At 43.9% G+C, this 12406-nt stretch overlaps 1 protein-coding gene across 1 annotated transcript in view; it reads left to right on the forward strand.

The window, feature by feature from the left end:
- The window catches only part of TAF5L (TATA-box binding protein associated factor 5 like), a 38662-nt gene extending 27194 nt beyond the window's left edge, over window positions 1-11468 (forward strand). The window contains exon 5 of the mRNA XM_075924723.2: window positions 9491-11468. Coding sequence (XP_075780838.1) covers window positions 9491-10288 — 798 coding nt within the window. The 3' untranslated portion in view covers window positions 10289-11468. The remainder of the gene's footprint in view (window positions 1-9490) is intronic.
- Window positions 11469-12406: the final 938 nt, after the last annotated feature.

Genomic DNA, 12406 nt, shown 5'->3' on the forward strand with positions numbered 1-12406 from the left:
CTGCAACTCAATTTTTTAAATGTATTAAAGGCCTACTGGCTCTTAATACATTTAAAAATCAGAAGCACAATGGTGGGGACCCCGCATGAGGAGGGCCAGCTGATTCCTGGCTACGCTGGGTCCCCCCTGCTGTGCTTTAGCCTTTTAAATGTATTAAGAGCCAACAGGCTCAAATACGTTTAAAAGGCAGAGCTGCAGCGGGGTTAGCTCCCCCGCTTATCGACTACTTGACTAGTCGAGGGAAAATCCATTAACTAGTTTATTAACCTATATTTAACATCCCTAATCCTGACAGCAGGATCAAATTTAGGGAAAAATGGGGATGAAAATATTTCTTGCAACATGTCCTAAGACTGCCAAACTCTAGACTAGAAAGAGTAAAAAATTCCAGAACAGAGAGCCTGCCCGTGAGAATATGTTGTGACAGGCCTCCAGGGGTTCAAACATGAGAACTGACACTCAGAGACAACTGGGCTGGAGGCCATAAATACCTATATAGGCAGAGCAAGAGCATGCTGGCTGGTCGCAGATGCCATGATGTGTGATAGTGAAAGGAAAGGCTGCATCTGGGAGAGCTGTCAGTGACTATGGAAAATGTACAATACACAGGGTAACTTAGATAAAAAGCACCTGGGTACTACAGGGATGAATGCTGTAGAACAGCCTTTAATGATGCCTCATTTTGGGGGATACAAGGTTTCTATAGCTTCAGAGGGGTAGCGGTGTTAGTCTGTACAGGATAAACTTTAAAAAAAACAAATAGTCTGGTAGCACTTTAAAGACTAACAAAACATGTAGATGGCATCATGAGCTTTCATGGGCACAGCCCACTTCTTCAGATGACCGCTGAAGAAGGTTTCTATATTATGTCTTAGTTTTCTCCACTCACACTAGATAATTTGGTTTGGAGGAGATTATTGGGTTTTCCTAGTGCCTGAAATAATTTGCCTTCAACTTTTTTTTCTAATTTGCAGTAAATTAAATGACTAAATTCAGTTTCCTTTACAATGTAAGATTGCACCAGTGTTCAATAAATCATTTTCTGTGAGTGCATTAGTGATACTCTATCAGCTCTTTCATACATCTCTGTGTATGAAGAAATGGAGAGATTCAGGTATTAAAGTAATTCCCATATCATGAGTGTTACAGAAGTGCAGTTGCTTCTACTTGGCACGATGCCCTAAAATTAATAGGGTCAAAAGGCCTTTAGCAGGGCTGATTTACAGAGCTGAAAAGCAAGTTCCTTATTCAGTGTAATGCCCCAACATGCTAGTGATGTCTCATCTCTGAAGAGTACTGGAGGCTTGATCCTGCCCTTTGGGGTAAGGCAAGTTCATTGTCTTTGTAATCACGTGTGCTTTATATTAATATTCTCTCATTTAACTGTATACTCACAGTCCAGTGTAATATATAACTTTGCAGCTGTGTAAATAGCCTCATAATTGTCCCCTTTGCAATGTTGCCATGTACGCCTCTAGGACTACATAAATCAACAGCAAAAAATGCTGCTTTTTGTTCCAAGGGGTAGAAGTGGCTGCTCCTAAGCTCTGACGTGAACTCAGCTCTGCTTATACTCTGAAGATACTGCTTGGCAGGGGACCAAGGAGAGGGGTTAGCAGCCACTGGGTACTAGGTGGGAGGAATGTTGGAGAAAGCAGCCTGAAGATTGTCCGAAGCAAGCACCTCCCTCTGCTGTTGAGCTGTGCGCAGCAATGGAGCTTCCCTCTTGAACACCTTAGGACAATGATCCCCAGCCAATCGATCGTGGAGGCACTGAGGGTACGTCTACACCATAGCATGTACCTTGAAATAAGCTATGCAATTGGAGCTATGCAAATTGCGTAGCTTATTTTGAAATAGCGTGCTATTTCGGCATCTTCCTTCATTCTCTTGCAATGAGGGTTACAGGAAGGCGCAATAAGGAGCCCGTTATTTCGAATGCGTTTCGCAGTAACGGGCATATTGTGTGACATTCTGATCACATGGACAACCTTGTCATTTTCTAGAAGCACCTTCTGCTCCTGCCCCATTGCCTTCAGGTTACTGCTGCACCTTCTTGACTCCTCTGTCTCCTGCTGCCTCTCACCCACTTATCTCTTAGTTTTTGCTACACCGCTACACACTCTGGCTACGTCTAGACTGGCATGATTTTCCACAAATGCTTTTAACGGAAAAGTTTTTCCATTAAAAGCATTTGCGGAAAAGAGCGTCTAGATTGGCAGGGATATTTTTCTGCAAAAGCACTTTTTGCAGAAAAGCATCTGTGCCAATCTAGACGCAGTTTTGCACAAGAAAGCCCCGATCACCATTTTCGCCATCAGGGCTTTTTGCGTGAAACAGTTTTTAGCTGTCTAAACTGGCCCTCTTGCGCAAAAACATTTCCGGAAAAGGGCTTTTTTCCGAATGGGAACGTCAAAACATTTGCGCAAGAAGCACTGATTTCAGACCGTAGAACGACAGTGCTTTTGCGCAAAATCAAGCAGCCAGTGTAGACAGCTGGCAAGTTTTTGTGCAAAAGCGGCCACTTTTGTGGAAAAACTTGCCAGTCTAGACACAGCCTCTGTCTCCTGGGACCCCTCTAATTTTATCCTTCCTGCTGTTGCTGCCTCCATCTCTACTCTTTCATCCTTTTGCGTGTTGCTTCCTCCCATTCTTTGCAGCCCCCTTCATCAATTCACCTCCTCCTGCTACTCTGCTGGTGCTTGGGAAGCTAAGTTGGGATCTGATGAGAGAATTAGTCCAGCTGCTCTGGCAAGTGGTGGATGTGGCCGGCAAGAAGGTATTTCTCCGAGTCTGACCCCCCCCCCAGCTTCAGGAGGAGAGGCGAGGCTGCTTGCACAGCTTGGCCCTGTGCATTCGGCAGGGAGTTCCGGGAAGGATTATAACAAATTGACTAATCAGCTGGTACCTGTGAGCATTGAGGAGAAGGTGCTGCCTTGGCTAAGAGTGCAAATGAATTTAGGCAACAGCCCAGACCACCCCATTGCAGGGCTTGTGGTCAAGCAAACTCCACCAAGCCCTGTGGCATGCCCACCCACACAGGCTTTTCCCTTTAGCCTCCAGACTGGGAGGCAGCCATCATGCATGCTAGGGGATGCAGAAGGGGAAATTGCAAAGCCCTGCTTCCCACACGCATTCAAGGGTTTTCTCCCTGGCCTGTGGCTTGCTCAGCACTGCAACCCTCCACCTGACCCCAACACTCTCCAGCCTGGAGCCCCCTCTCCAAGCCAGCACCCCCTTCTCCACCTCCTCCTGCACCCAAATTCTCTCCCAGAGCTTACACCTCTCACCCCTTCCCACACTCAAATCCCTCATGCCCACCCTGGAGCCTGCACCTCCTGTCTTAACCCAGTGACAATGAATGAGGGCTGGGGACAGCAAGTGATGGGGAGGGCGGAATGGAGAGGGTGCGGTCTCGGGAAAGGGATGGGGTAGATCCTGGTTTGCCTTGACATTTAAAAAGTGATCTTGGGTGTAAAAAAGGTTGGAGACCGCTGCCTTAGGATCTCTGTAGAACAAGAGAAATGTAGGTATCCAGGAGAGGGATGTTAGCAAGTAGTCAACTGGAGTATCGGCGACTCATTTCCCCTCCCTCTTGCTGCCGCTGAGAGGCAGTTGGGGGAGGGAGTGAGCCAGTGCTGAGTGGAGCCAGCTTAAAAGCTGGTTCCATCCTCTGTGATGCCGCCACCCCTACTGCCTCTATCAGAGACAGCAGGGGAGATAGGAGAGGTTGCTGAGAAGCAGCCTCTGCTCATGGCAGGCCAAGGCTCGCCATGGGTAGAGGTCACTCCAGCAGCAGCCTCTGGCTGCAAGGGTCCCAGTGGGGAGCTGGGCCATCTCATGAACAGGGGCTGCTCTGGCAGCAGCCTCTGTTCGTGAGGGACAGGGCTGGCCATAGCCAACAGGGGCTGCTGGACTCTGTGAGCCGGAACCAAGCAGCTCTTACTACACTTAAAATGCAAAGCCACAATGTGGGTGGCTCCCAGAGCCAGCAGGAGCTGCTCAGTCCCAGCTCCAGCCAGCTCCTGTAGCTACCCCTGCTGCGCCTCTGCAGAGCGGTCCTTATTGACTAGTCATATAGTCGATACAAGTTGTATAAGCCAGATAACGGCAGTTTAACATCCTTAACTCAGAATAATCTGCTGGTGAAGGAATACAGGTGGAAGTGTGAAATGCTGCCTGGTCCCAAAATGGTTCCTAGTAAAGATCTTGGAGCCTGGCTCACTTCCTAAATGCTTCTGGACAAAAGAGATGGAGCTGGGTTCGGCCCTTTTTCCCAACATGTGATGAGGGGATGGAAGAATTTGAGGATGACGTTTTCGCCATTTAAAAGAGTAATTTATGGTATTTTATATAAATGTTCCCAAAATGAATAAAAACAAACTGCTTCTAGGGACAGTATTTTTAAAAAATTGCTCTGTGGGAGAAAAGATTTCTTTACTGTATGTGTGTGTGTGCCCGTATTTGCGCACACACACATAATCACCTCCTATTAGTTTCAGGCTATATACTACAGCCTTAACTGTTTTCTTCCCCAAATGTTGCTGCTATTGCTGTTTACATGTATATCTGCAAGGAAGTGAGAGTTTCTGCTGTTCTACCTGTTCTTCAGCTTGTTTTTGGGGCCCTGCTCAAGTATCTGCATCTGCTTTTTCCAAGTTGTAACAGAGTAAAATTAAATCACCATGATTCTTGTTAGTTTGAAACTACTGCCCCCAGAATTCTAAACAGCAGCAGTGAAACTTATCAGAATGTGTTTAATGTCAATCATATTGTAAGAGAAACAAAAACGAGGACTATGTAGCACTTTAAAGACTAACAAGATGGTTTAATAGATGATGAGCTTTCGTGGGCCAGACCCACTTCCTCAGATCAAATAGTGGAAGAAAATTGTCACAACTATATATACCAAAGGATACAATTAAAAAAAAGTGAACACATATGAAAAGGACAAATCAAATTTCAGAACAGAAGGGCGATGAAAGGGGGGACAAGGGAGGGAGGTAAATGTCTGTGAGCTAATGATATTAGAGGTGATAATTGGGGAAGCTGTCTTTGTAATGGGTAAGATAATTAGCGTCTTTATTCAAATTTGCGTGTAAAGTGTCGAATTTAAGCATGAATGACAGTTCAGAGGATTCTCTTTGAAGTGAAGTCTTAAAATGTCTTTGAAGCAGGATGCAGATAATCAAGTCGTTGAGACAGTGTCCTTTCTGGTTGAAGTGGCAAGAAACTGTTTTTTCTTTGTGATCCTGTCTGATATCTGTTTTGTGGGCATTGATCCTTTGGCGAAGTGACTGAGATGTTTGTCCAATGTACATAGCGGATGGACACTTTCGGCACATGATTGCATAAATTATATTTCTGGATGCGCAGGAATGTGTTCTTGATCTTATAACTCACTTGGTTGGGTCCAATAATGGTATCAGCAGAGAGAATATGTGGACAAAGCTGGCAATGGGGTTTGTTGCAAGGGAAGGTACCAGGGTTGGCATTAGTGTGGTATGTCCTGTGGTTGTTGGTAAGAATCATCTTGAGGTCAGGTGGTTGTCTATAGGAGACTATGGGTCTGTCTCCCAGAGCCTCTCGAAGTTTAGTATCCTGTTCCAGTATAGGCTGTAGTTTATTGATAATGTGTTGGACAGGTTTAAGTTGGGGGCTGTAGGTGATGACAAGTGGTGTTCTATTGTTGGTTTTCTTGGGTCTGTCTTGAAGTAGTTGGTTTCTAGGTATTCATCTGGCTCTTTCAATTTGCTTTTTTATTTCTCTGGGTGGGTAGTTGAGGTTTATAAATGCTTGGTAGAGATCCTGAAGTTTCTGGTCTCTGTCAGTGGGATTAGAGCAGATGCGGTTATATCGAAGAGCTTGGCTATAGATGATAGATCGTATAGTGTGTTCTGGATGGGAGCTGGAGGCATGTAAGTAACTGTATGAGTCAGTGTGTTTTCTGTAGAGAGTGGTGTCTAATTTTCCATTGCTGATTTGTACTGTAGTGTCCAGGAAATGGATCTCTCGTGTAGCATGATCCAGGCTGAGATTAATGGTGGGGTGTAGATTGTTAAAATCTCTGTAGTATGTCTCCAGTGTTTCTTGGCCATGTGTCCAGATCATAAAGATGTCATCGATGTAGCGTAAGTAGAGAAGGGGTAAAAGAGGACGGGAGTTGAGGAAATGTTCTAGGTCAGCCATAAAGATATTAGCATACTGTGGGGCCATGCATGTACCCATGGCTGTGCCGCTGATCTGGAGGTATAAGTTGTTCTCAAACTGGAAATAATTGTGGGTGAGAACAAAATTACATAGGTCTGCTATCAGATTGGCAATGGTGTCCTCTGGGATAGTGTTTCTAATTGCTTGTAATCCGTCTTCATGTGGGATGTTGGTGTATAGAGCTTCTACATCCATGGCGGCAAGGATGGTGTTATTGGTTAACACGGCTACATTTCTGCCAATATTGTAAGAGAGAGATTTGAGCAGCAGTAGGGGCTCATTGACTCACGAAGATGACACTTAATTGATTCACATTTGGAAGCTAACCTTTGCAAGCCAAAGGGCTTTATAAATAAAACCACTTCAGTTCTGTAGAAAATAAGTTCTTGCCTGGGAAAATTTCCCACTCACCAATGGGGCATAGGTTTTTTTGTTTTGTTTTGTTTTTTTTAAGTTCTCATGGCAGAGATTGTGATATTTGGAAAGTTCTTTTAATGCTTTATTTTAAAAATAATCTTTTCCTTTTATTTCACATAGTACTGTGCCAAATAAAATATAATTTTTAATGTATATAGTTGGCTTGAAAAGGGGGTAGTGTTTTGCATGTTGAAATGTTAGTGCAAGGCTACTCAACTTTGGAAGCCCCGGGGCCACAATGATACTCACAGCACATGCCAAGGGCCGCAACTTAAGTGTGATTCCATATATATGCAAATACCTTCTCTCACACTGATGGGCATGAATACGAAGATTAAGGCAAAACTACACAACACGCAGGCCCCATTTAAGTCAGTTCTGCTGATATTAATAAAATGCAGTGTTTACCTGATTTCCACCTATATGATAGCCCTTTTAATGAACAGTGACAGTCCAGGAATTTAAATACTAAAACGCATGCCAATAGAAGACCATTATATTGACTCGCCATTGTGGAGCATGTTCCCAGTGGAGGCCATGTTCAAAGGATCCCACCTGCGGGCTCTGTGTTGAGTCCTGCATAAACCCAAACCACACCGTGGGCCTCAAACAAACGGGCCACAGGTCGCATGTTGAGTAGCCATATGTTAGAGGAAACAAATTGTTCACACTGCTCTAATCTTCAGTAGTAACTTCTTTGGAAGAGATAATTGATATCCTCAGTAATGTTCAGTGTTATAATATATCCAAGAAATGTATGGGTGATTTTCTAAAGTCTGGAGCAGTAATTCTGAAAAATTATTAAAAGAATGGATTCCTCTACCCCCATAATTGATGATAGCACAGGCCTAATTCTTTTACTGTTCTCACTACTGCGAAGAGTGGAGAGAAGAGCAACAAAAATTGTAAAAGGTTTAGAAAACAAGGAAAGGTTGGAAAAAACTGGCCATGGTTAGTCTTGAGATGAGATGATGAGGGGCCACTATCTAAGTCTTCCAGTGTATTTAGGACTGTTAGCCAAAGGAGGATGATCAAGGCAGGATAAGGAGGATGATCCACCTAAGGTAGGACAAGAAGTAATGGCTTAATAAAGGGATTAATCTGCAAGATGATTTATGTTAGATATTGGGAATTACTTTCTAACTATAAAGGAAGTTAAGCTCTGGAACTGGCTTCCAAGGGAAGTTGTGGAGTGCCCATTGTTGGAAATGTTTAAAAACGAGTTGGATAAACACCTGCCTCAAATAGTTTAGGTTTACTTGGTCCTGCCATGGCACAGGGTACTGGACTTGAGGACTTCTTGGGATTCCTCCCAGCTGTATAGTTCTATGATTCTGTGACTACTCAACCAAAATACAGTATGGAGTGTAGAACGTTCTTTATGGTTAGCATTTCCTGTCTGACACTGGGAAACAAAGGAATAAAACTCAGTCCTCAATCAAGTCTGTGAATACCTGGGTGTGTGTTTTTTTAAAATACACAAGAAGTTTACTTAACTATGCAGCTGCTTCTGAGCAGAAGAGAAGTGCTTGCTGACAGTCTAGAAAGCACAATTGATTAGGAGGGCATAGAACTAAAATCCTGGATTTATGCAAATTACTAAAACTGCACTGTAGAATAGGGAATCTCAGTGGGCTCTTATTGGCATCTGTTGCAGGAATCATAGGTTTGCAACTGATTAACAAAACATGCTGTAGATTGCAAGCCTCGCCTTTAATATGGAGTTGTGATCCACAGACACTGCAGGCTCCAGCAAGCAATGTTCCATCCAAGATAGAGAAGGCCACTGGGCTAAAAATGGAGCTTTGCATGTTGGAGCCTGTAGTCTCTGAGTTACATCCCCATTGCAGAGATTCAGTCCACTGTAAACCAGATCATACATTTCACATGAGCATTGCTTTGATGAAGGAAAGATTTGTGACTTTATTATATTTCTGTTCACATCTGTGGGAAGAGGAAATGCACAGTTGTATGTGTTGCTTTCAATTTCAGCTAGGAGTGTGGTCTTCTTTTATCCAGAATGACATTCATTTCCAATTATAACCACACCAAAGCATCAGGTGCCAACATCTCTTTTCACACTCCTGCCAAGAACTTAGAAGAGAACGGGTAGGAAGTTACCAGATCAGGTTAGCAAGTATGCCAAAGGAGGAGAAACTTTGAAAAGACTATACCTTAAAATAGCCTGTCTTGTCTATTTTAATATGCTCTCGGGTCTTGTCTATACAAGGCACTCAGGAAAATTAAACCAAATTTAATAAAGGTGTGACTTTAAAGTGGATTATCTAAACCACGTTACTCCCTTGTGTGGAATTCTTTTAAGAATTAAAGTTGCCTTAGTTTGGCTTATACAGTGTTGTTGCCACCATGTCTGTCCCTAGTAAAAGACATTATACCTCATATACCTTCTCTCTTTAATTTGGTTCATTTTAGTCCACTTCCAAAGTGAATTAAACTAAACCAAATTAAGGCCACTTTGATTCTGAATAACAGGGCTTTCAGTGTGGTTTAATTAATCTGCTTTATAAATTTATTTTCATTAACTTTTCAGAATATCCCCATGTAGATAAACTCTGAGTTTAAGGTACTGTCAGATATGGGAATGGGGATATGCAAAGTGAAGATAAAACTCTGATAAAAGCCAAAACCATTTCAGCATCTCCATGTAAGATCTAGTATGGAGAAAACATGCTTGAGAAGTAGGCATTGCTATGTTACACAGAATGGACATCTGTAACTCTACCACTAATTCTCCCTTTTTTAGTGAAGGCAAGGAAAAGGATGCTTAGCGGTCACACCAGCCTGCTTTCACTTCTTGTTCAACAAATAAATATGGTCTTTTTTTGTTTTTTCCACTGCCCAGGAAGAAGATGACAACAATGTAGGCACCGAAATGAAAATACTGAGAGGACATTGTGGACCGGTATACAGCACAAGGTTTTTATCAGACAGTTCAGGACTTCTGTCTTGCTCTGAGGACATGTCCATCAGATACTGGGACCTTGGAAGTTTTACAAACACTGTGTTGTATCAAGGGCATGCTTACCCTGTGTGGGATTTGGACATCAGTCCTTGGAGCCTATATTTCGCCAGTGGTTCCCACGACCGCACAGCAAGACTCTGGTCATTCGATCGAACATATCCACTGCGAATATACGCAGGCCACTTAGCAGATGTGGACTGTGTCAAGTTTCACCCCAATTCCAATTACTTGGCTACAGGATCCACGGACAAAACTGTGCGTTTGTGGAGTACTCAGCAGGGGAACTCTGTGCGCCTCTTCACAGGTCACCGTGGCCCTGTGCTAGCACTTGCATTTTCTCCCAATGGTAAATATCTGGCTTCAGCAGGAGAAGACCAGCGGTTAAAGCTGTGGGACTTGGCATCTGGCACTCTTTACAAAGAGCTGAGGGGGCATACGGACAACATAACCAGCCTTACTTTTAGCCCTGACAGTAGTTTGATTGCCTCTGCATCAATGGACAATTCTATCCGGGTTTGGGACATTCGGAACACGTACTGCAATGCCCCTGCAGATGGTTCTTCCAGCGAACTGGTTGGTGTATATACTGGGCAGATGAACAGTGTACTGAGTGTACAGTTTATGGCCTGTAACCTTCTTCTGGTGACTGGAATTGCACAAGAAAATCAGGAACATTAATTTTTTTAGGGAGGTGGGTGGGTATATTGAATGCCAGAGTCCATTACAAGCTGAGATTAAATTACTGACTGTGAAACACTTTCTTCCTCTCTCCCATTAGCAGGCATGTTCAGAGGTGATACAAATATTTTCAAATGGTTTTCCTATAAATTGACCTATACTGTTGAACAGAGAGTGGGAAAGAGGGAATGGCAGAAAACTTTAACCTAATCTAATAGTGGTAGGATGGAGGAGGAGGGGAAGAGAAATCCTGTTGTCCAATAGTTTGGGACAAACAAAAGTCTCATCCAGACAAGTGAAATTACCAGCTAGACAAGCTGCTGACCTGCACTTAAATATCCTGCATTGAGTGATAGGCACATCCTACCTGCTATTATCTGAGGTATGAGTGTGCACGCATATGTGTAACTACTGGCCCAGTTGGCTTTTATTTTTTACTGGTATTACAGAGGAGCAGAAATTACGACCTGTATATTAAAAGAAAATGGCTATTTACAGCAATGGTCCCAATCACTACAGCTCACAAATAGCACTACTGAAGTGTTTTGGACTAATAGTGTAAAAAAATAGCCTTTTTTTGTTTTTTGTTTTAATGGGAGGGACATCTGACATAACCCCTCTGCATTATCATGTGGGTTCAATTCCTGGAGCTGCCTGTGATATTTGTAACTATTTGTGGTCCAGGAATTTAGGATTTCCAAATCTGATTGCCTGTGTGAAGGGAGTAGGAAAGAGTGGTGATGTGGGTGTTATTAATGACTCATCCTGGCTGGAGAAGAGTGTAAGAGCATGATGGGACTTAATAGCAGACATTTGAACTCCTAATGAAGCGGCCATGTCAGTCTCTGGCTGCACCTCACCAAAAATATTTCAGCAGATGGAAGTTGGCAATCTTTGGGGGATGGGAAGGGGACACAAAGTGAAGTGGAAAATAGTATTACTAAATTATTGTGCATACACAGAGGCAGCTTTGCCAATGTTGGGTTTTTCTCAAAACATTGCAATATCAGTTACATGAACACTTTGTGAAACATATTGTCAGCATTTAAAATCAGGATCTGAGGAGAAAGCAAATACTAATTTGTCATTTGGAGAGAAGATTAAATACTTCTGCTTTCTGGAAAGAGTTATTTTGTATTTTGTTTTCTATTAAAAGCATTTAGTTAAAAAAAAGCATTAGTTCTTTTTGTGGGGAATTTAGGGTTGCTCTGATTCGGGTGGAAAGTGAAGGCAGGCTCATTGGCTGCGTTACTTCCAAATACACTTTGCAGCAAGGAGATTTGTTCCTTCACACATACATGTTGCTGCTTGTTGTTAGTTATGCTACTCTACATCATGCTAGTGCCCCGTAACAGAACTAACCTTGATGTCAATTAATGGGGTAGGAAGAACTGCCACTAAAGGAACTCAAGATTGGGATACCATAATTTTTGTCCCAAGACGTCTTGTCTTACACAAATTGAACCAAGGGGATATGCGTTATCAGAAACTTAAACATTTACAGGCAGTCCCCGGGTTACGTACAAGATAGGGACTGTAGGTTTGTTCTTAAGTTGAATCTGTATATAAGTCGGAACTGGCGTCCAGATTCAGCCGCTGCTGAAACTGATCAGTTTCAACAGCGGCTGAATCTGGACGCCAGTTCTGACTTACATACAGATTCAACTTAAGAACCCCAGGCATCCCCAAGTCAGCTGCTGCTGAAACTGATCAGCGGCTGATTCCAGGAAGCCCGGGGCAGGGGCTTCCTGTAGTCAGCCACTGGTCAGTTTCAGCAGCGGCTGACTTGGGGACGCCTGGGGCAGAGCAGCTGGGGTGCTGCTGGGTTGGTCCAGTAGCGCCACCGCTCCTCGGCGCTACTGGACCAACCCAGCAGCACCCAAGCTGCTCTGCCCCAGGCGTCCTGATTCAGCTGCTGCTGAATCTGACCAGCAGTGGCTGAATCAGGACGCCTGGGGCAGAACAGCTGGGGTGCTGCCCGGTTGGTCCAGTAGCGCCCAGAGCGGCGCTACGGGACCAACTGGCAGCGCCCCAGCTGCTGTACCACAGGTGTCCGGAGCAAAGCCACGGAGCACGGGGACAGCCCAGACGCGCCGTGGCTGTCCTGCTGCCCTCGGG

This window comes from Pelodiscus sinensis, chromosome 3 (assembly GCF_052426305.1).
Source record: "Pelodiscus sinensis isolate ZL-2025 chromosome 3, ASM5242630v1, whole genome shotgun sequence".
Classification (NCBI taxonomy): Eukaryota; Metazoa; Chordata; order Testudines; family Trionychidae; genus Pelodiscus; species Pelodiscus sinensis.